The sequence below is a fragment of the Pezoporus flaviventris genome, unplaced genomic scaffold, assembly GCF_033815535.1.
Source record: "Pezoporus flaviventris isolate CSIRO_AGI_PZ_B2104156 unplaced genomic scaffold, CSIRO_AGI_Pfla_v1 ptg000079l, whole genome shotgun sequence".
Taxonomy (NCBI): domain Eukaryota; kingdom Metazoa; phylum Chordata; class Aves; order Psittaciformes; family Psittacidae; genus Pezoporus; species Pezoporus flaviventris.
Genome location: NW_026892627.1, coordinates 6,529,252 through 6,553,591, shown reverse-complemented (window position 1 = coordinate 6,553,591; position 24,340 = coordinate 6,529,252). Strand labels below are relative to the sequence as shown.

At 43.2% G+C, this 24,340-nt stretch overlaps 1 protein-coding gene and 1 long non-coding RNA gene across 4 annotated transcripts in view; one reads left to right on the top strand and one right to left on the bottom strand.

The window, feature by feature from the left end:
• LOC133280036 (uncharacterized) overlaps positions 1-4,305 on the bottom strand; it is an 11,884-nt gene extending 7,579 nt beyond the window's left edge. The window contains exons 1-2 of the long non-coding RNA XR_009747044.1: positions 4,185-4,305; positions 1,394-1,515 (exon numbers count right to left, since the gene is read on the bottom strand). This is a non-coding gene — a long non-coding RNA (uncharacterized LOC133280036). The remainder of the gene's footprint in view (positions 1-1,393; positions 1,516-4,184) is intronic.
• WDR86 (WD repeat domain 86) lies at positions 3,512-24,340 on the top strand. 3 transcript variants are annotated; one of them, XM_061474332.1, is made up of 7 exons: positions 3,512-3,815; positions 4,380-4,689; positions 7,432-7,573; positions 9,054-9,483; positions 19,176-19,311; positions 22,628-22,731; positions 23,977-24,340. In XM_061474332.1, exons 2-7 carry the CDS (start codon positions 4,527-4,529, stop codon positions 24,193-24,195), a joined length of 1,194 nt encoding a protein of 397 aa, XP_061330316.1. In that variant the 5' UTR covers positions 3,512-3,815; positions 4,380-4,526; the 3' UTR covers positions 24,196-24,340. The 3 variants fall into 3 exon arrangements, with proteins under 3 accessions (XP_061330316.1, XP_061330317.1, XP_061330315.1); XM_061474333.1 differs by lacking the exon at positions 3,512-3,815 and adding an exon at positions 3,987-4,131; XM_061474331.1 differs by lacking the exon at positions 3,512-3,815 and adding an exon at positions 3,987-4,244.

Sequence of the window (24,340 nt, the reverse complement as noted above, 5' to 3'; positions counted from 1 at the left end):
TAAAAGCTGTATTTAAATCTATTTAAGCTTAATTTTTATTTACATTGCACCAGTGTAACTAGATCAATTTTTAAATCAAACTCAACTTTACCAGGGAAATTTTCTCAGCGTAGGCTAGATTTGCTCAGTGAGGAACTTTGCCTCTGGAGACACCATGCAACGTGCTTTTGAGGCTAAAAGTTCTCATTGACTATAATGATGTGGTTGATTCAAAAACAAGGCTGCATGTCAGTGCAGGATACGCCACTATCGATCTTCTGGGCCCCTGACAGTAGTTTTAAGAGAGTCAGTTGGCTTTTGCAATTTTCTGAGGTGAAGAAAGAGGAGGTAATACTTCATTATCAGCAATTCTGACAGAGATTGGGGTTGACAGCCTGAAGCAGAGCACTAGGATGAAGGTGAAAAGATACTGGCAGCCAGAAAGGTCCTTCTGTAGGAATGTGGAGTGGTTGGGATGATGGAAGGGGTTAATTCTCCAGGAAAGATAATTAGCATTGCTGTACACTTTATTCTTTTGGTTTTGGTTGATCTCTTGGTGCTGACTTCTTTGGGGCGTTATTGGCTCTGCTTCTTTGACAGAACAAAAGAGCTTTAGTTGTCCATCAAAGACCATTGCAATACACCCAGATACCCAAGGCCCCAGAAGGGGGAGGTGAACACGGAGGAGCTGCCTGTGTTCCTTCCCCACAAACAGCATCAATAAAATTATTGAAATCATCTGCATCATTATTGAAACCTTTTCAAGGAAAATGTTATTCACCATTTACATCAGGGCAGCTACTGATGTAAATGCTGACTTATAAGACCTCCAGCAGGGCTGGGAGCCTATGCTTCATGCCTGAACGTCTGTCAAGTGAGCCTAAACACAAATAATTTGTAAGAAAGTTGCTCATAGAGGCTTTTGCATCTGACCATTACTGTCTTGGGAGGAGGATTTAAGGAGTCTCCCTGCACTGTGTGTATCAGAGATGTGAGAGGTTGAATCTCTGGTAGAATGAAGCTATATTTTAAAGACAAAGGTCCCAATTCATTCTACTTAATGCAAGAGAATTAGGAACCTGCTGATGTTGGACCATGGTATAGTCCATGGTGAAGGACAGTGGCCAGCCCTTTCCCCTTCCAAAAGAGAGTGTAGCTGATCTAAACTGCACATCCTTTCTTTACTCCTGGTGACTGCCAAAAGAGCTAAAACTTGGCTCCAGACTTAGCAATAGCCACTGGATCCTGCAAGTCATGTACTATTAATCTAGCCATAAACATCCAGATGCCTTCTGAAGGTTTTATATTTATCTGGATGTTATAGGAGCAGCTCATGCACCTGTGTATGTACATACCTGTATTTCTGTACATAGCTAATAGAAATTTGTTGAAGAATGACAAGTGAAATATACACCAGCAATACTGAGTTTCATACTTATGCATCCTTGGGTGTTTGTATGAAGAAAGATTCATTGCAGGATTTGGGCCCCGAGGAATAAAACTGAAGAGTAGATAACTTTTGCATTCCTCATTGTCCTACAACTATGAAAGAAGAACACAAACGTAATAAAGAAAAATTACCTAAAATTCAGGCAGATAAAACCAGTAGAAAAAGAATATTTAAAAAAAATCAAGAAAATTAATAAATATTCATGAAAAGCTTTCATCAGTCACCACAGGAGGGAAATATTAATTTGAAATAACAATAAGAAAACTTGAAAAGGCTTTAAAAGCAGGGAGGGAAGGAGCAGCACACCCTCTACTCTCATGGGCTCCTGCAACCAGTGCATGGCTGAGCTGTGGCCAAGGGTTTCCGCTCTAGCTCAGCCTCCTCTGGAGATGTAAACTGCGTGTGTTTAAAACATGCATACCTGCCTCAGACCTAACAAAGTACCCCTTCCGTCTGAATTCTCCCTTGAGTTCACATCGTAGCAGCACAGGAAAATAAAAAGGAGCGCTAATCTATCCTACAGTTTCCCAAACAAGGACTCTGGGCAGGGGTTTGTGAGTGGATTTGACAGATGTACGAGCAGATGGTGAGGGACACTCCCTGAGAACAGCCGATTCCCAGGCCTCCATGTCCAAAAAGTATCTTTTCATGGATAATGTGATTTTCAGAGGGAAGAAATCCAGTGCTCATGTCTCACACTTCTCGGTCATTTCTTGGATGCGATGGGGTTGTGTGGAAATGCTTGTCTTCAGAAAAGAGCTGGCTGGTGACAATGTGCCATGGAGCTTGACTGACTGTTACAAAACCCGAATTTGCAGCCCAACAGTTCTGTCTTTCAAATTTCTCCGTAGCTGCATGGCTACAACTGGCAGCCGGATCGGGATCACCTTCTGTTTGCATTGGGTGTGACATACTAGGCCTGTTTCACCTCTGCCAGAATGCACTGTGCAAAATAACATATCCCATGAAGTATCCGTTTAACTCATGCATTTCTGTACAGTCCACACACTGAAATACATCATGTCGGAGCAGGGCTGATGCTTTTTTAAATATCTGTGAGCTCCTGGTGACCCCCTGTACTGAAGATGACAGTGTGAAATGGAGGTAATGGGCTTGTTTTGGGGCTGGTGATTTGACTCAAAACTGCTTTTCTGATCAAATGAGGCGGGAGCTGGGAGAAAGTGGTTTTGTGATTTATCGCACAACTAATGGCATGAGTTTAGCTGCAGCTCCCCGTTTCTTAGCGGGGGGGATCCACATGGGACACTGCTGCTGCCTTGCTGGAGGCTCCCGCTTTTCTCTGCCTGGTGGATATACCCTTTGTATATTAAATTACACCATGATGGGATGCACGGATTGCACAGCTCCCGAGGCAGCAGCTCCACCCTACCACCCTGCCATGTTGAAGCCCTTGATCTGGCAGTTTGGAGCAGCACATAGCTGAGGTTGATCGGGCGAGGGGCCACATTAACAAGTAACAGCCCCAAAATCTTTCGGTAGGTGCAGAGCGAGAGAGGGGGTTTGGGGCTCCCGTGGATGGGGGGCTCCTGAGAGGAAGTCTGATGGGAGTCCACCCAGGGGAGAGAGGGAACAAAGGCGATGGCTTCCGTCAACGCCAGACCCCAGCACAAGCATCTGCGTCCCGGGAGGCACCGGCTTGAAAAGCCGGGGAGGAAACGAGGCTGCCCGCCGAGGAGCCGGTGCCGCCGGGGAGCCCTGAGGCAGCGGGGCCGGTGGGCAGCCTGCGGGGCGAAACGTGCCGCAGGAAGCGGTGCCTCCCCCGAAGAGAAGCCTGGGGACTCCGCTGGGGGTGTGGAAGTGCTGTCGGGTTGTTTCGGTTGCAGTGCGATGGGTCCCCAGCCACGAGAGACCCTCCCGCCCCTCAGCTCTTCCCCCAGCACCGCCGCGTGACTGAAACGAGGTAAGGGCGGCTTCAGCCCTAGTGAGGCGGGCGGCGGGAGGGGTGGGGGATGCGTCTTTCCCTCAAAAAGGGGGTTGCTGTGGAAGGAAGCCGTCCCGGAGGGGCAGAGCTGCCGGGCACCTCCCCAGAGTACAAGGCGGCGGGGAGCGGTGGCACCGAGGCGGCAGTGCTGGCAGGGGGAGGTCGCCGCCTCCCGCCCCAGTGGAGGGGGCTGCCGCGATTAGAAGGCTCTAACATGGAGGGGGAGCTAATGGAGGGAGGGCCGGCGCTGGGGGTGAGGAACCGCCCCGAGATGGCCTGAGGGGGGCACGGCGGCGGCTGCGGGGCGCCCGCCTCGGCCCGGCGGCGGAGGGGAGTCCTTCCCACCTCCCCGCAGGGCGGAGGAGACAGCAGGGGGAAGATCCCGCGCTCGGCCCGGCGCTGGCTCCGGCCCCCTCGGAGGGAGACGTTCCCCCTCCCGAGAGGGTAAGTGCGGGATCGCTCCGCCAGAGACGAGCCCCGCGCCTCCCCCCGGGGCCCTGAGGAAGTGCCGTAGGGCGGAGATGCGGAGGGGGGGGGGGGCCCTGCGGGGGGGCTGGCAGCAGCTCGGGGCGGGGAGGACGGGGGGCCTCTGAGGTGATCCCAGGGCGGGGGCAGAACGGGACGGCAGCCCCTTGGAGCGTTGGGGGCCGCCTAGGTCTGGGCTTCCCTCCCTGGGAGGCGTCGCCTCTTCAGCGTGCCCCGAGTTAGCCTTGAACTTGCTGAAGAAGCAGCAGTGCCGGCAGCCTGAGCGCGGCACCAGGTAGCGGTACAGCCGCCGTCCAGGCTGGGTCCTCTCTTAGGGACCGGACGTACCTCGGTGCCCACGGAGAAGACGCACCAGTAAGCTGTGTGGCTGGAGGGCCATCTGCCACGGTAGGGCTTCGGTTCCTGCGGAGAAAGAAGCGCTCGGTGGCTTCAGCACACCCTGACTGAGAAAGTGATGCATCCACGGGGGGAGATGAAACGATTTAACGTGCCCTCCTCTTCCTCCTTTGTGTCTCTCTACAGGAGTCTGGACTACCCTGCTGAGTTTTCGGAGTTGATGTAATGGCTGAAGTTGTTCAGTGGGAGACAGCTGGAGGCAGAGCATGGTCTGGCGCTTACACAGTGCCCATGATCTGACCCACAGCCTCTGCCTTTGCTGGGACCACCAGGATGGGGAACAGTGGCTCAGCCGTGAAGGTCTGCACAGATCACCAAGGAGGCATCAACTGGCTGAGCCTGAGCCCAGACGGCCAGCGCTTGCTCACGGGTAGTGAAGATGGCACTGCGCGGCTCTGGAGCACTGCTGACAGCCAGTGCCATGGCCACTTCCAAGGTACAATAGTTTCTGTTCACCTAGCTTTTGAGTCTGAAGCATGGCACAGGCCACACAGCATGTTCTGGTCTCTTTCAGTCGCTGCAGCCTGCCTGGCAGCCAAAATCATGCTTGTTTTGTTTTGTGGGTTTTTTGAGTATTTGTTACAGTAATGTAAAGCAGAAGCTGTTTCAACCCAAACAGGTTACTAGTGCTACTGAATGCATAGATCCATTTGTCTGAGGGTGGGGAGCATAACAGTTGTTCAACTCATGTCTCTTTCTGGAAGCTGTCTGGTTTACACCCTGATGAAATACTGTTTTTTTTTGTTATTGTCTCTCTCTCTTTCTTCTGTTATTTCTTTTCCTTTTAATCATGTCATTTTCCAGACAGTCTTTATTTAGACCCTCTTGACCCAGAAGCTAGAAAGAAACTTCACTAAACAGGCTACTTCTTTTTCCCCATATTTGACACACAGAAATGTTAATTGCTGGGTTTTTTTCTTTTAAATTGTTTTTGTATTTTAAGCAACTTCTTATCCTTAGACTGGCATCTCATTTCAAAAGAAAAACTGTAGAAAGTGTCATGCAGGATTCAGATGTGAATTAATGATGTTTGTATTCTCACTCGTTCATGTTTTCTTTTAACACACACACACACACACACACACACACACACACACAAACCCTCTTAAATTTGGAATTTCTAATCCTTTTTTTTCTCCAAAGAAGAAATTACATTGCTGTAGTCATTGTTTGTTTACTTTCTTGCTTGTTTTTGACTATGGAGCATTGTCTTTTTTTCTCCACATCCTGCCATGGTTCTGGCTCCTGAAAAACTCACTGCATTTGCTTTAGACTTAGAAATCCCTTTAAACCACTAATTAACTTTTAACTAGAAAGAGAAATACACTGGATAATACTCAGAATGTGGCCTATGTACTGCTAATGTTTGGTGTGTAAACTCTAAAGAAGGTTGGCTAGATGATTTTGTTGAATCAGATAATTGTATGTGTTTTATATTTATGCACACGTAGAGCTGTTGTGTAAATGTGTGTTGTACAGGCTATAATTATGGATAAACCTGTATCTGTAACACAGTTTCAAGCTTCTACCACAGCATAACCAGCGGACTTCTGTGGTGGCTGCTTTTGACCAAACCTTGTCTGCCACAGGGGGTTTTGGCATCCTTTGTGTGGCTGAGTATAACTGATGCTTAAAATCTGACTGGCAGACTTTGGTTCAATAACCAAGATGCTTTTTTGATCTTCTCAGAGCAGGATTATTTGATGATGGCAGAACAATCCTTGTGGTTGAAACCTGTCCCATTTAAGCTGCAAGCAAAATGTTTTCACAAAGTTGTGAGGGTGGGCATAGATTTTCCTATAGCCCTGGTGATCTTTTTAAGCAAACTCACCAGATGACACAAATTAAAGGGAAACAAGATGAACGTTTGTAATGTAGATTCTGGTTTGCTTTTGAACTATAGGAGTTGTAGTAAAATCTACTTTTTTGCAGTCAGTGAAACAAAGTGGTTTACTGGGCAGTCTGCTTTCCCTCCGTTTTTTTTACCATCTCTTTATTCTACAACATGATTCTGGTCTTCCAATGTCTTTTTCTGTCCATCTGTGTCTCTTTAATCACATTTGTCCTTACATTTTTTCTTTTCTCCTTAAAGAATAGTGTTATTTAAATCACAGTAGGGCCCACCAGCTTCAACCAAAGTCTGGGTCTCTCTTTTGATAGTTACTTAAGAGGAAACAGTTCTGATCTTGAAAGCTTGTGGTCTAAATAACTAAAACAGAAGATCGCAAGATAATACTATCGCAATGATTAGATGGGTTACAACAATTTCACACAGGAGATGGACAAAGCTGGGACTTGAATCCTAAGGTGATTTTTAAGTGCTGTGTATTTAATGATACAGTAGCAAAATTACACACCTTGCTAAACAACAACAAAAGTTTAAGGTTGTAGTATTGATTTTTCTTCGCTCGCATTACTCTGGTTTTCAGCCTGAAGTTTTTAGAGCAGCAGTTGTGTCTATTTTTATTGTAACTATAGAGTCCCAGTGTACTTAATTGTGCTCTTATTCTTTCTTTTTGTGTCATTTCCTTAAAGGTATACTGATAGTTTGAAAATTGTGGGGTTTATTCATGTTATTATTAGTCATGATGGGAAAACCATTGGCTGACTTTACCAGATACTTTTTTTTTTTTTTTTGGTTGGTTGTGTTTCATTCTGCTTGGACAATGAAACTAAGCTTGCTGGTAAATATCATGTCTTCGTTTTTTTCATGGTTTCATGCTTTAATTTAGGACTGTTTGTGTCCTGACAATCAGTGGGCTGGGTCAAAATGCAGCCTTTTTTTCCCTGACTTCAGGAAAAAGAAGCAAAAGCATTTCTTTATTAATAAAATAAGCCATTTTAAACTGGTTTTAAATTTCAGTAGTCTGAATTTAATTACACTGATGTTAATTTAGGTCATTATAGTTTTATAATACTGTTCTATCTACCTGATTCGTGGAACTGTACTGTTTTACACCTTAACTTAATCGTTACCTCAGTGAAGCAGAGTTTTCTGCTGTTAGTTAAAAAATATGTTTTGTACAAATCTTTAAATGTGAAGAACATGGTGGTGCCCTTAAAACTAGAGTTTCAGTCTGTTTGCTTGCTGTATTTTTCTTAGTTAAGGTGAAGAGCTTGACAAGTTTGTCCTGCTTACATGCGCTGTGATTGAATTTATTTCCTTTGTTATTCCTAGGACATGAAAGCTACATCACCTTTTGCCACTTAGAAAATGAGGCTGCCTTCACATGTAGTGCAGATCACACCATTCGAAAGTGGGATGTGATGACGGGTCAGTGCCTGGCCATTTACCGAGGACACACATCAATTGTTAACAGGTTGGTTCTGTGAAGTTCTTCGTTGTGTTCCTGTAATCTGTTATCATGTATATTGTCTTTTCACTGCAATTCTCCATTGCTACACTAATAAAATGGGTTGTGTAAACCTTTGAGTTCATGCTACACGTGTTCTGTGCTGTAATGATTAGTTTTCCTAGCAACAGTGCTGACACATCCATAGACAGCAGATAGGAGAGAAATGAAAGGCACACAGCAGGGGAATTGAATCTAGGGCTAGGAATGAAATTCCAGAAGAAATTACTCAATTGATAACAGATGCTTCTGATAAATAGATTTAAAAACATCATGTCAAGCCTTTGTGTATCAGTAAGAGGGATAATGTCAGGGCTTTTTCTGGAATTACTATTCCTGTTTGTGAAAATGAAGTTTAATATTAAACTGATTGTGTGTGACTGATTATCAAGTCAATTTGAAGCGCCTCCTAATAGTTGAACTGGATTTAATTAACGGCAAATAGAGCAGTCAGAGATTGGTTGTTCTTTTCTTTTTTTTCTATATTTCTTTTTTGGTGGGTGGATGGGGTTTTTTGTTCCCTACTAAACTCAAAACACGTATGATGTGTAGCTGGATTCTGTAAATAGTTAGGAAGGCTGGCTCTGTATTTTGGCACTGGGCTGATTTTTTTGCTTAAATCAGCAAATGGAAATATGTTCCCTATTCATATGACTTTTGAAAGTCAGTTTGAAAGTTTTCAGAGGGCCAAACTCAGCTGACGCAGATGACAGATTGTGATGTTCACCATCTCTGGTTTGGGAATATGAACTGTAGAGATTTTTCTGTTGCACGTTCATGGAGGCTCAGGAAGTTGAATCCTTGAGCTGTAATCTGATTTGCTCTTCAGTTATGCAACAAGTGAAGTACTCTTGCTCTTTTTTGAGATCCTGGACTAAGTGAAATTAGGTGTACATGTTTTTTTCTTGCGCCCTCTCTGATGATGGAAAGATGATTTTCTTTGCACACTGTCAGTTACAGGTCAGGTTCCTGCAATGTATTTTTTCTTTTTTAATTCCAAGGTATTTTCGTAGGCTTTTATAAATAATTGTTTGTAAATACTAATATCTAATTATCAAGAATGAGTTTAAAAACAACCAAACAGAAAACCCCCAAAACAACAAGCTCTTAGCTAGTGTATGTAACTTATGAAAAGTACATAATGGTCTTGCTGGACAAGATTTTGGAAAAAACAAAGCTACAGTGCTGCATCAATGTACCTGAACACCTGAATAAGGGGTCTTAATTTTAAAACTAGGAACAGGGAAGTTTCTACTTTTCTACGGTTTTCTACAACAAAAAAGTTGATAAATAGTGTGTATTAAACAGTGATACTGAATTGGGATTACCTATGTTGTGTTCATGCTACTGTTTCTAACTTTAGGATGCTTGGGATTGAAATTGTGTCAAAAAATTGTCATGTAAAAAGAATTATATGTTCATACATGCAAAATTTGTTTTTTTGCAGGATCCTGGTTGCCAAAGACTATCTCTTTAGTGGCTCCTATGACAGGACAGCGCGCTGCTGGAGTGTGGACAAGGAGAAACAAATCCAGGAATTCCGGGGCCATCGGAACTGTGTCCTGACTCTAGCTCACTATTCCTCCAGGGATGTTCTTGAAGAAGAGGAGGAAGAAGAGGAGGAGGAGAAAGTAAGCAGAGACCTCCTCGTGACAGGTAGCACAGACTGCACTGTTAAGGTCTGGTGGGTGTCCAGCGGGCGCTGTTACCAGACTCTGCTGGGACACACTGGGGCTGTCTTATGCCTTATACTTGACGCACCAAACAGGGAGCTGTTTTCTGGCAGCACGGATTATACCATTCGAACGTGGAATATTGTCACTGGTGAGCAGTTGAAAGTCTTCAAAGAGCATCAAGGATCAGTAATTTGCCTAGAGGTAAGAACAGAGTCTTCAAGAGCTATTTGAAGGGAGAGGAGGGTATCCATATTCTAACTCATGTGGATCTTAGTTGTTTTTTCATTCATAAAACAGCTCTTCCGAGGCAGGTTATAAATGGTAAGCTTAAACATTCATGTAATAACAAAATACTAGTGTTCTGTGGTCTTAAGACAAATCCTGTTTTAACACTTTCTGATGTCCTCTTGACTTCTAATGGCTGTCTTGGTCTCACTTGTAGCTCAGTATCTGTTTAAACTTCCTAGGTCTTGAAACTCATGAGTCAGTTTGCTGGGAGGACTGTTCATCTGAGTAGGATTTTGTACACAGGATCACCAGACTTTGAAGAAGAATAACCTGAGCAAGTAAACAAACACAGGGTTGGGTAACTTAAAGAGGGGAGAGGGAAAAAATTCTGAGTAAATAAGGTAATTTAAAAAAAAAGGACAAAACCAAACCAAAGCCCAACCCAGAATTGTGGGTGAAAGATAATAGGCAAGCATAAAGCTGAAAGAAATCCTGCTTTAAAAAACACAGACATAATTTAAGGAAAGGAAGAAAGAGGTGGCCAAGGAAAGAAAACAGGCAAGGAAAATGGAAAAGAGAAGTAGAGCATGGGGAAGATAAATCAGGAAATGATGGAGGAGAGAGGGGAAAAAATTTAATGTGACCTGAAAAACTATACTCTGTTTTTCTGTTTGCAGTATTTTACTGGTGAATGCTGCCAGATTTGTCAATGTTGCAGAGGAGAGGAGGAGGTTAGGTAGATGAAAGAAAAGGAGAACAATCACACAAGCACTTGTCCTGTACACTCTATTACCCACCAGAAAAAGCTAATAGTAGATTTGAAGAAGGTGTATGATGGTCTATAACTTAGTTTCAGTTCTGCAAACCTTAAATATTTGTAAATATATGTGTCTGTCTGAAGTTAATGCCAATAGTTTTTCTCCCTACTCTCCTTGTCTGTGTTTGTTGACCCTAATTGCTTTTCCTTTAAGGAGGTTACAGTGTGTGTTTTTAATAGTCTTTTAATAAATGTTGCCTTTGTTTCTAAAGAAGGTAAAGACACAGCTGACACTAACAGTCTAAAAATCTGATAGTGCTGAAGGAATTCTATTTTCCTTTGGTTTTGGAAAGAGGAAAAAAAGCCACACACAATCATGTTGCCCTGCAGTAATGTTTGTCTTGCTTGGGTAAATTCTCAGTGTTAAAGCTTGTTTTTATGATATTGTGGTAATGTATTTTGAGGATGCTCAAGTAAATCAAATCTGTTGCTGTTCTTAGTTTCACGCTATGTTTTGTTGTTTAATTGTAACCCTTCTCCAAGGCACAGATTGGCAACAAAAGAGCTTGTTTTAATTTAATTGGGTTCTTGCTAAAATTGTTACACAAAACTGGCTTGACCCCCTCTCAGAAGCCTGGGAAATTCAATTACACTCTTTGAATGCTCAAGAATGAGCAATGCTTCTCTGCTTGTGAGCACAGTGTTAAACAATGGATTTAAACAAGCAGAACTTCTTGTAGGGGATAGGAAAAGCAAAAGCAATACGTGTATTTGGAAAACCTGAAGAATTCAAAGTACACAGGACTACTGCTGCCAAGGCTGTGTTGGCAACAGTCCTGGACAGATCTTCTAGCTGTGAGTAACTGGTAGCCCCTCACTTCTCTCAACGCCAGTTGATGTTTGAGGCTAGAAGAGTCCAGCTGAGGTACATACTGCCCCCACAGAGAGCATTTGGTTTCTAGTCCTCTAAAACTTACCCCAGCTTAAGCAGTCACTCTACTGCTGTTGAATAGCTTCAGGCTGTCGATCCTTCCTAATTCCTCCCTTTTCCTTACCGGGTTCAACACTAGTCCTTCTGTTCCACTTGGCTGCCTCTCAGCACAGCCCACGTGGTATTTTCATTCTCTTAGAAAGGGGGCAATCACCAGAATCCATACAAAGATGTTGGAACAGAAGGGAAACTTCCTGAATAGAGGTGTTTGGGTTGTTTTATTTTTGTTTTCTTCTCAAAAAGCTCTTGAAGCCTTTTTTTCTTTTTTTTTTTTTTTTTTTTTTTTTTGCCTAGGGCTTCATAGAGACAGTGTTTCAATCTGTGATAGTGAGTTGGGATAGTAGTTTTCAAACTGGGGGTCAGGAAGGACTTGGAGGTAGTTGTGAGTGCTCACCATAGCTAGCAGACATTTTTAATTATTGACAGTAGTTCATTTTCTTCAGGGCAGAAGTGAGCTGCTAATTACACCAGATTTTCACTCCCTTGTCCTGGAAGAGCTGAGTTGGTTCCAGCAATTAAAGGTAGTTACCTGTTCTCTGGGTGGTATAATGCTTTTGTGGAGTGAATAAAGGGAAAAAATACTTATTTTCATTTTCTGTATTCAAATAAAGATCCCTGAGGGAGGGTGACCTTTCCAGAAGTTTGAGAAATGCTCAGTGTGATCTCTCACCCTGGACACAAATCAGGAAAAATTTTGATATTGAGACCATATTTTTCCTAACTTTAAAAAGCACTGTTACTAACAGGAATGCCCCAGGGATGTTCTGAACTGCTGCAAATTAGGTCTGGACTGTTCTAGTTGTCTCCCATTACTTTCCAGTAAATACCAATAGTGTCGCTGTAGCGGTGAATAGAAATTCCTGGAGCATCTTGAAGCAGTGTTTCATGTTTTCCACCTTGCTTCCTGCAGTGCTGGTGTGTGAAAAGCAGAGGGGTGATGCCACAGGGGTGTCTGGATTTTGAACATTTCTCATGTGCCCTAAGATCCTTTAGGTGGTATTGCCAGCTAGCGTAAATTAAGAGGAGCCTGAAAGCAACTCTTTATCTAGCATGGCAGAACAGAAAGCATTGGTGAGTTTTCAGCTTTCCCTTTTCCCGTCCATGGTGGTCCTGCATGATGGAGGAAAGGGTGAGCTGTTCTAATACTCTCCAGGGCTTGTCCTGCTGTCCTGGGTCAAGTCTGTAGAGGTGATTTACCAGCTGCATGTGGTCTGCTGTCAAAGTAGCTTCTGCTGCAGGTACCAGCTTATTCTAATGCCATTCTTGTCTTCCTTCCACTACCTAAATTAGACTGTCAAAGATTTTGCCAGGAGACTTTCTATCTGCAGTGGGAATCATGTGTGTGCTAGTTGGTTAGGTAGCCTTGATTCCTTTACTGTCATTGTCAGGCAAGGTAACTAGCAGTGGAGCAGCCAGAACTCATCTCCTGCAGTGCATTGATAGCTTGGCAGGCAAGGGACAGCAGCTGTTTTGAGCGCTCCCTCTTCACGTAAGAGCCAATAATGAGAATTTAGAAGAAATGATGGGAAAAAGTAAGGGTGGGCTGAGTATAATTACATAGCTCATGCTAATTCTTCCACTTAAAAATTTCAGGCCTGGCTAAAGACCAATATTTGCAATTAATATCAAACACGCATTTCCATTAATGTGACTGCCTGCAATAGGCTGAATAACCCTGACTTAAATATTTACTTGTGTATGTTTTTCTAAATGTCTCCAAAGTAGCTTTGCAAACCATTCACAAGTATTGTTCTGCCTCTTGAGTATTCATCAAAATTATGCTGCCAAAAGCTGGCAGAGAGAAATGATCCAGCTTGGAATTTAGCTTGGATCCTATAGCAAAAATTCATGCAAGAAAAAAACCTTTCTTGCAAAAGGAGTCTTAAATGAGCATGAGTGGGCAAAGGACTTGCATCTGGTTTTCCTGCTAAAGATCCTTTGTTTGGACCATTCCCTGTAGCTGCCTTTTAAAGCTGACTTGAAGAAAATGTGTTGAACAAAGCCATTGCCTGAACTCCATTTTTATGTTTAACTGTTATGATCACAGGGACAGAATTTTTTTCACACCAATTAAATTAAGTGCATTAAAATAATTTTTTTTTTTTTTTGTAATTTGTGCCTGTATTTACTGCATAATTCACCAGAGGATGAAACCGAACTAGAGGAATACGAATGCGTACAACACCTGTAGAAAAGAAACATGTTGCTAGGACCATTACTTTGCACTGCAGTAAAAAAAACTGAGAAATGTTCTCTTAACAGCCAGGCCAGAGAGCTCATTCTAGATGGAATCTCAGGAAAATAACCAATTTTTTTTTCCCACAGGGAGTTTGTTAGCTCGTTAAAATGAATGTGGTTTGAATGTGATCCTGAAAGTCTAACTCAGCTGAAGGCTTACATATTTGTAACTTGAGTTTGGTCCAAGCTGGTGATTTTTAACTTAGAAGTGGTTGTAAACAGAAGACCCAGCTGGCAGGCTGTGGGAATACTGACCCCCATGCGAAGAATACACTGGTAATGGGACATGTGGTGGCTGATGTGAACACATCATGAAGTTCCCAGGAGCTGCTCTGAGTGCAGTGACCTTCAGAAAGAGAATGTGTCCAAATCTAGAGAGCCAATTGCCTCTCCTTGGATGAGGGTTAAATTGTTTCTTATAGCAAAGGTTAATTGGGAAAGAAAAGCCTGTTCCTATAAGGCTGAAATACCCACTAAACAGCTCTTTTGCAGATATATTTGGCACTTACACAGGTAGAAATTGTCTTAGGCTGCTGCATATGATGAGTTCAGCCAAGCTTGTGGAGCAATAGGGTTGTGATTGTCTTGAGAGACCAACCCTGGATGTGATCGTTTATTTTGTTCAAACTGTGGTGTGTCTGTCGGCTACAGCCGAGGTTGGTGTGCATAAACCTAGCAATTTTTAATAGTGAAACCTGTAACTACTTTGGTGTTTACAACCTGTATTTTGCTCCTGCTGTTGCTTTGCAGTCTGATTGAACTTCATGGAATAGAGCATCTCTGGTACTTTGGCTTGAGGATTAAGACAAATTTGCTCCATTCATGTGTCTCAGTGTTTCATCTGGTTCAAAGCAAAGTCCCTCAGAGTAACGAGAAAAATTAACAGTCCAGGATTCCAGATATCAATGCAGTGGTTTTTTGCTGTCTGGCTGAGGCTTTAGAACTGAACATCTGACTGCCATCATCAGTGTTTTAGTTCTTTTGAAGCTACTTGGGTTTGAAATGTCCACTCAGCTCGTTAGTATTTGAGCTGCAAATCTGTTCTGTGTTGTCTGCTCTGGTACAGGTGTCCTTGACTTGCCATGCTTTTCCTTGTTGGGAGCTTTGTTGGGCAGTCAGCCAAAGTGAACAAAATGCCTAAGAGCCAGCCAAGGAAAATACAGCTTTGAAAATATCACCACTTCTCCAGGCAGTTGCAGATTGGAATATGTAGTTGCTTGTTCTGCTCATTTTTAAACCAAGACTTGACAGACTTGTGTATGTATATAAATATATATATATGGGAAAAGCTATTGAGAGACATTTTATATTTATCCTTCTAAATTATAATGAAATTATTTAATAAAAATAGGACTGAAACCTAGGGAATTAGGTAAAAGTAGGGGGACTTTGGGCTAGTAAAGCCCAGTAGTTATGGACCTGAGGATCTAGTCTGCAAGCATTTGCTGAAAATGGATGTGTCTGGATGTCCATAGACAAAATGGGTGCCAGTCGTGGCAGTGGGGAGGCTTGGCTCCCACCGAAGCTGCAGCATAATACTGCATTTTGGTGAAGAAGTCAGTATACTTTGTCCACCTCCCTAGAAGGTACAGATCTGCTGAGCCTAACGTGTCAGTGGGGATGTTAACCCAAGTAACAGCAATGCATCATTTTACTCAGTAGTCTAACAGGCCTAGCAGATCTGGATTAAATGTCCTCTTCAGGCTGAGGAAAACTTGAACCCATCTGGAGAGTCCTATAACTGCTGGACAGGAGAAGCCAAACTGGTATATGGAAGTTAGCAAGAGTCCTAGTGGGAGAGCCAGCAGGAGATGACCTAACTAGAAATCAGTGTTTTGGGGACCTGAAAGTGGGCAGGGCAACTGTGTTACAGTCCCTCTTTTGTGGGCTTTTTAGATAGTTTTCAATACAGCCATGACTTAAAAATGATTACACAAGTCAAGGACCTTGCTGTTGGCTGCCCCTAGGACCTCCACTGCTTCCACAGCAAAGGTGGCTTGTGCCCAGCCAGTGCATGGGCATATGCACTGTGTCCAGCCATGGTGAATTAGAGTCAAGGCTGCCATGTCTGTGTTGTTGGGGCATAGCAACATCCTTTGGCAAACTTGGAACAAAGGCTCCTGAGTAGAAGTACTGATTTGACATGGGTGAGATTGGATTGGGGCCTCAGTCTTGCTCATCTCAGACAGAATCCTATCTGGTTTTCATATGCTCTCTTGACCAGTTCCAGGGATACTAGCTGTAGCCATCCAGGGATGCACTGTTGTTTGTCACAACTGCCCTGAAGCACATAACGTTGTTGAAAAGGACAGTTGTTGTTGAAAGGGATGGTTGCAGCCTGGATCAGCCTCTCAAATCAGGGCTGCACTCTGGGATTTGGGCAGTCAAAAGTTTAGGATGCTGGAAATTTCAAGTCCTTTTTTGGGTGGACTTCAGTTGTGTTATATGATGGTTCCCCATCTATAAAGTAGGGAAGGTATTTACTTTAAATTACACAGAGGGTGAGGCTTGCTTGTAAGGTGCTTTGGCTAGAGGAACAGTATATGATGATTGTTAGTATTTTGATTAAAGATAGATAACTGAAGTGTTGTAGTTTAGGCTGGAGTTGTAAACTAGACCTGTCTTTAGTCAAGTGAGGGAGGAGTCATCTCACCTAAATTGATATAGATGGCTGCAGCTGAGAAGGTTGTCCTTGTCAGGCTGAAACAGCAAGTTTTAAGGCATGATCTGTTTGAGATATCTCTGTCAGGATGAGATTAGTTGTACCCTAGACTGCAGTGACCTTAAGGGGACTATCTTGCCTCTCAGTATCAGCATCGATTTAGGTGAGATGATGTCTGCATCATATTAAAGGCACACCTGATTTGTAACTTCAACCTGAGCTGATAGCTCTTGATGGCTTTCTTCGCTAATAGCTTTTTCATGCTCTGCATTTTAAAAATACCATGGAGATGAGAGGCTGTGTGGCAGTCAGAGCTTGTACTGGGTTTTGCTGTTGGCTGTGCTGCAGGCTTAGTTTGTGGTATCCAGTAGATTGTTTAACCTGTTAGTAATTCTGTTTCCATGCAAACCTGAGAATCCTTTGCCTGCTTAAACTGGTGAGGGGGAGGAAGGTGCATAAAAGCATATAATGGAGTAACCTGGGTAGCACAGATCCTTTGAATTTAAGATATTTGCTGTGCCAGCCATCTTGCCATATCTCTGACTGGGCATCGGAAAGCCAACCATACCCTGAGCCCCATCAAAAGGAGTGTGACCAGCAGGTCGAGGGAGGGGATTCTTCTCCTCTACTCTACTGTGATGAGACCTCCAGTACTGTGTCCCAACAGAAGAAGGACGTGGACCTGTTGGAGCAAGTCCAGAGGAGGCCATGAAGATGCTGGAGCACCTTTCTTATGACAGGCTGAGAGAGCTGAGCTTGTTCAGCCTGGGGAAGAGGAGGCTCCGGGGAGACCTTAGAGCAGCTTCCAGTGCCTAAAGGGGCAACAGAAAATCTGGAGAGGGAATTTTTACAAGAGTATGTAGGGACACCTTCTTTAAACTGAAGAAGGTAGATTTAGATTATATATTAAGAAGTTGCTCTTTACTAAGAGGGTGCAGAGGCACTGGAACAGGTTGCCCCAAGAAGCTGTGGCTGTCCCATCCTGGAAGCATCAAGACGAGTTTGGATGGGGCTTTGAGCAACCTGATCTAGTGGAAGGTGTCCCTGTCTGTGGCAGGGGGTTCTAACTGTATGATCTTGAAGGTCCCTTCCAAGCCAAACCATTTGGTGATTCTATGTCTCTTTAGATCCTGGTGCTGTAAATTACCTGAGTCATTTAACACATATAAACTACCGTGTCACTTAACACACTTTTATATCTAGCAAATTGGTAAATCTAGGCAAGTTTCAGTTTTTCTGTTTCACTTCAGCACTGATACAGCCACTCACATGCAGAAGCGAAGCAGCATAACCTGATGTACCATCAATGTAGAGTGGCATCTACCTGCAGGAGGTTGTAACTTAGTGTTTTCCCTTGTTCAGTGAGTGGGTTGATGGTGCTAATAAGATGTCTGAAAAAGAAATGCAATTACTTGGCCGAGAAAAACAGCAGGATCCCAGCTCAAAGCATCCTCTTCCATGTAGCAGGTGCAGTGTGACAGTGCTCTTAATACCATTCAGGTTGAGCCTAGGAATTAGAAGTCACATTAACTTCCTCAGGCTAACTGTCTGCTGGTCATTTCTGCTCTGTCCTCATTGAGATGTAGTATTAATGCCATTGCTAAAATAGCTTACAAGTAATCTCAAAGTATTGCTGGCTTTATCAGTGGCATGATCCATGTCAAGTTGATTTGTCATTTGTTCCGCAGTTGTTATCTTGGAGATACCTGAGAAACATCAGGGGTTAGCGCTCTGCTGGTCCTTTGAACCTTCTGATCTCAGTGCTTAGAGGGCATACAGGTATCAATACTCTTGCAAATTCTCTGGGCAGGTCTGGCTTCTCCCTCCTGCTTCTCCATCCTTTTGCTACGGAGATTGCTGCAGCTCAACGAAATGCAGCTCTAACGACAGCCTGTGGATTGCTGTGAGCACATGCGATGGCTGGCTGCCCTTATAGCACTGCCTTTGGAGGACAGGTGTTGGGCCAGTCCTCTGCTTGGAGGAGTGTGCAGTCAGAGCTGTATGTGATAATGGCTAGTAAAACCTTTAGTTTGTTTTCATCAGATGGACATAGAATCCAAGATTTTTGCCTGCACTGTGGAGAGTTTCCCTTCTGAGCTGCCAGGCTTTGGGTAGTTTGTTACTGTGTACTGGTTAGTTTTATAGTCTTTCACAGGTTGGTTATTTTTCTCTGTCTTGGCTTCTCAACTGCAGTCCTCTCTTTTGTCATTCTTTGTCATGTCTGTGTGGAATAAAAGCCAGCCTCTGCTTCACCGCATGTCTGTGTGGAATAAAAGCCAACCACTGCGTCCACACAGTGTGTGGGATGACTTAGTGTGATGAGGCACTGTTCTTTCTTGGGATTTATAGGCAGAGTTGTTCTAAACAAACAGCAGAAGGCAACCTGGTTAAAGGTGTTTAAAAACTCTGTAAGGATGGTTAATTATTTAATAGTTCAATAACACAGTCTGAAAAGACTTGTGGAAATGCAGATACTAAACAGTTCAGGGAAGAGATAGTGTTCCCAAGTACTGACCTTGTGCAGAGGACTAATGTTAAACCCTGGTTTATGTTGCGTAGGGTTTCATTTTTAATTTATTTTTTTATTGCTATTCAGAACTGCTCTGAAATTTTGGTTGTAATTAAAGATCATAAACTGATAAGAGTTCTTATCGCAAATGCGTTGCAGAAACTACACTGCTGGGTTTTTTTGAGGCTATATTAATGTAACTATTCATGGAAGTAGGGTTAGGAATGTTAAGCTCACTGAAATCATGCCTGCTTACACCATCAGATGGGCTAGATTTTTATCTTCTGAAACATGGGAGATGTTTGCAAGGCCCAAAAGTCACTGGGAGATGCGATTGCGAAGAACGCAAGGTTGGTTTTGCACATCATCCCTCTGCTTCAGGGTGTAGTTGTTGCTCTTTGTGACAGGCTGTTGGGTTGGAAACCATGATTTCAGATGAGTCACTTCAGTGCCATTCTCTCATGAACATGCCTGAAAGACTATTGCTGTTTTTTTCTCTTCCTTTCAGCTAGTGAATCGGCACTTGTATTCAGGAAGCGCGGACAGGACAGTGAAGTGCTGGTTAGTAGACACTGGGGAGCGAATCCAAACATACAAGGCTCACAAACACAGCGTTAGCACTTTGAAATACCACGCTGGGATCTGTAAGTTGCCTTTCCTATGTTCAGCAGTCCCATTCTCATTACTTGTCTGTGATCAAAGGTTGTTAATAGAGGATACTGTGACATTCTCGCTTTTTACAGCAGGTTTATGTTCAGTATCAACTGTATCAGCACTGGGTCCTTCACTAATGAGCCTTCTGGAGCTGCATTTTCTCAGTGTTGATCCTGCTTCTTATCCAACCAGTATAGACTTGACCAGACTCTCTAAAACCATCAAAAACAAAGTTTAGGCTCAAACAAAAGTTCTATTATCTGATGCCACCCTACCAGCTCTGCAGCTTCTCTCTCTTCCCCCTCATCCTACAACCCTGTCCCTGCCATACACTTACATTATTTTCCATAACACTCCCTTTTTTGTTTTTTTTTTTTCTCAAAATGCAGGCAATATTGCTACATTTAGTCTCAGACGTGTGAAGGACATCCTGATAGTGCAGTACAAGTGTTCACAGGGCTATTTAAGAGCTCATTTAAAGTTAAATGCAAAAATGCAAAAAGAGAGAATTTAATTGTTCCACTTGAAGGGTAGACAAAAATGTCTAAGTAGAATTTAGATGCATTTTAATTCTCAAAAGAGGAAATTTCCACTTAAAAATGAATTTACATACTGTGATTGTATTATTATGATACATTGGTCCCTTATTTACACAGTATCTAATAGCTTTGTTTCAATTAGAATACATGTTCACTGGATACCAAATTTTGGAGCTAGTGTAGCTTAAACTTCTAGCTGTTCACCTGGAACAGACAGATCAGCACTGTGTGTCCATTCTTTCTCTTAAAAATGCTTCAGTCTAAATGGTGTTTGTTAGGGTTTATCTTGCACTTGCGCCAGCACAAGAGCATGCAAAGAATCTCAGCTGAGAAGTGATGACTTTCTGTTAGAAGATCTTAAATCTGTTGCTTGCTATCTGATCAAGACCCAAAGGCTCGTTGCCCCAAAGAATTTAAAGTCTAAATAAGAAAATGTAGTAGAAGAATGAGAGGAAAAAACAAATGTGTGCTTCCAAAATGGATTTATAGTGTACAGGGAGTCCAGACAAATCTGAGAACTAATCTTTAAATCATCAGAATGTGTTTCTAGTGGCTCTCCTCAGTCTGCTTGTGTAATTAATAGCATGGGGAATATTAAAGCTGATTCTCAATCTAATTTACTTAATGATATTATGTTGATACTCTCCTACAGTATGTGCACAGGCATTTAAAATTTAATGCAGTTTATATATTTTTATGTTGCAAAACATCCAAGGGAACATTTAAACCTTTTCTCCCTCCCAGGGGTACATGAAATTTAAGTAAAAATAAGTTGTTGATTTTACTTTTTGGTTATTTGTTTCACAGGTGGTGTATATATAAGCATATGTTTAAATGCTAAACCTAGGTTAGATCAACAGCTCTCCTTTGAAACTCAGAGGTGCAAAGAGGCTTCCCAAATATAGAGTAACAATTCAAAAGACATAAAGGATGTCTGTCAAAAGCAAAATCCTGGTAGCAACAGCTCAAGTAAACTGACAGCTGCATGGTAGAAACATCCCTTAATTGGTTCCCACTCTCTGCATGTGTGTAAGAGTATTAAGTGATTCCCGTTCACTGGAAAGAAAAAATACCTGTACCTTGTTCCCTGCTTTAGGTGGTTGTTACTCATTTGCAGAATGGGACACAATGCTTTTTCAGAGTTGTGTGGGCAATTGAATTTATAGTGGCCCATATAAAATGACATTGATCTTCCACATCCGGATGCTTCTTGAAGGTGTATGCAGGAAGTACCCAGCCTCCTGCTGTTTAATTTGAAGTTGGAAAGCTGATGGCAGTAGGTGGCCTGTTCTCTTGTCTCTTGTTGTAGTCCTGAATTTACTGATGTGGTGATTTCTTCACCTCTCTTTAGGAATCCGGTGCCTGACTTCCTCCAAAGGACAAGGAAACTGTTGTCTTCAGGCACTTCAGTTTTGTTAAAAACATTCTATGCTAGTGGCTTTTGCAAAGGCATGAAATGCAGGGAGCAGTGAATATATTGCTTGTTGCAGTTCTAAAATATTTATCTGTAGATAAACTTGAGTTTGGGTTAAGTGAAGGAAAGTGACTGTTTATGAAGACAGTTTGTAACTCTTAAACACAAATATGCTCCTTTTTGGACATCTTGCTAAGTATAAAATCTAAATATTTAACCCTGCCTTACAGTTTCTGGATGCGGAGATTCTGGGGATCTGATGTGAAGATCCTGCAGTGTTGACAAATTGTTCTTCGAACATGTTAAGACACTGTATGGAAACCTGATGAACAGCCCAAATCCCTGGTCATGCTTAATCTACTTAACCCTCACCCCCTTGCAGCACATGCATAATGTAGCACGCAGAGTTATAGCCAAAACCTGTAAATAATTCGGTGCCATACAGAAATGGAGATTAGAGCCTGGGCCTTGAATCACTTAAAGGCTCTACTGCTTGCAGAGATCCTAAGCTGCAGAAGTTAGTGGAAGAAATCTACCACGCTCAAAGAATTTATGAAGCTTCTTTGAAAAGCTGCCTATACATGCCACTCACCTCTGAGGACAGATTTAACTGTGGTGTTTCAACAGAGACGGCCCTACCTACTAGTAGTGAGCTTTTGTTTGAAATGGGGAAGAAATGTTTTTGTAGGTTTGTTTTAATGAAGCTTAAGCCAAATTTGTATCGTTAGTGTGAGAGGGGGAAAGGCTGTTCCTGTGGTTTGCAGCATTGCTGTATAGATGCTTCTGCTACAGCAGAAGTGATGAACGTACTGTAGTACTGAATAGAAACCTGGAAATAACTACGGTAAAACAAATGGAAGGCTTTAGTAGAAATCCTTAAAACTAGACTGGAGAGAAATTGTCTGCTTTGAATTATTGAAGCATGTTTAGGAAGGGAAATGTAGGTGGAAGAGAAAAGCAGAAACAGAAATGTGTAGGAACTTCAGGCGTAAGGCAGTTTACTGTTTTGAAAAATGCAATGAAAATCATAGAATAGTTAGGGTTGGAAAGGACCTTAAGATCATCTAGTTCCAAGCCCCCCGCCACAGGCGGGACACCTCACACTAAATCATGTCACCCAAGGCTCTGTCCAACCTGGTCTTGAACACTGCCAGGGATGGAGCATTTACAGCTTCCTTGGGCAACCCATTCCAGTAAAATGATCTGAACTTGCTGTAATGAGAATTAAGCCTAAGAATGCTATGTTGGCCTCCTTTGTGAAGTAGTTTTAGGTATGTTGTTGAACTTGCATGAACTGACCATACGTGGCTGCTCACATCTGGCTCTGTGCTGTGTTGTGTGGTTGCACTGCAGTGTTCACAGGAAGTGGTGATGCCTGTGCAAGAGCTTTCAATTCCAAGACTGGTGTCCTGCAGAAGATCTTTCGAGGACACAAGTTCATCATCAACTGCATCCAGGTCAGGAAGGGGTTTCTTTGCTGGGATTTTGCATTTCCGATTGCTCCCTTGTTGTTTTGTGGGAACTGGTGTGGCTGGCTGTTCTGTGTATCATGGATTGGATGTTGTTCTAGGATAAGATGAAATGTAGCAGACTTGAATATTCCTCATGCAATTTTAGGTAAACTTGTTACTAGTAAGGATAAGCGAAACCACACACTGAGCCACCAGAGACAGCCCTATGTCTGTGATTGAGGTTTTTCAGGTCAGGTTAGACAAGCAAATGTAAGAAATGAGACCGACATAACTGATCCTGTGTAGGGCAGGGAATGGACTCTGGCCTTACAAGACCCCTCCTGTTAAAGATGCTGATGTTTGCAGTGCTTTAGGGGGAAAAGAAGGTTTCTGCCTTCTCCAAGCAGAATAATAAATAGCATTAGCCTTCTAACACCCTGGGCACGGTATCTGTCAGCCACTGAGAAGTGGCGATGTGAATGTGATCTTTAGTACATTAGTGAGGGGAGGCTGGGGCTGTGTGGCGCTTCCTGCTGCTGGAAGCCAGCCGGCTGGCGGGATACTGGCTCTTGCTGCCCACTGCTGGAAACTGCAGGCACCCACAGTGGACAGGCGAGCACAGGAAGGGGAAGATGATGGAGACCAACACTGCTTTTGGGGCACAGTGAGGACAATTGGAAACGTTACCAACAGCATCAAGTATTTCATTAAGGAAATTAAACTACAGGAGGGAATCAAGTCAAATTACTGCAGGTTTGGAAGAAAGAACAACAAATGCTGAAGGAGGAATTTTCCTATGGTTTACTGCAAAGGAAGAAGGGAAGGGGGAAGAAAAGCTTTCCTGACCCTCCCCCCCCCCCCCCCCCCCCCACTGCTCACTGCTGCCGATTTTAGTGCCTCCTTAAGCTTTGTTTTCAAAATCAGCAGTCTGAAACCAGCACAGAAATTCCCCGCTACAGCCTACTCTGACACTGAGTTGAGTTCCTCATTGCTTTTCTAGTGGGTTTAGGTTATAAATAACTCTTGCTGTTTATATTTTATGGCTCTGTGAAGTGGCTGAGAAATGAGTCCTGGCTTGGTAATGGCTCATCCCACTTCAGCAGCTTTCGTGATAATTTATACCGGCTCTTGCAATGAGCCATCAGGCCGCAAGTGTTGGGATCAAGCTGTGTTTTGCTCTGAGTCTGGCAGTTTGATTGTGCTGATTCCGAGCCGTACGGTTTGGTATTAAGTGTGACCCTGTTGTTCCAGATCCACGATGAGTTGCTCTACACAGCTTCCCATGATGGCACGCTAAGGATCTGGGACATCCGGGGAATATGCAAGAGAAACAAGAGGCGGTTGAAGAAGGAGAGGTCTGCCCAGGGCCGGGGCTCTCAGAAGGGAAGTCTGTCTCGCCTCTTCAATAACAAAGTCGGCTGCATGGTACAGCAAGAAAATGGGGAACATGAGGCTGTTGAACTGATGTGACCCCCACAGCAGACTTCCCAGCAGTGACCAAAGCTGAACCTTTTATGCACCACTGTGTCCATGTAAACCAGAACTTGGAAAGAGATGGGAAAGCGCTTTTGTGAAACCTCTTTTCCAGGAGCCAAGATTCTCTGTCAGATGGGCT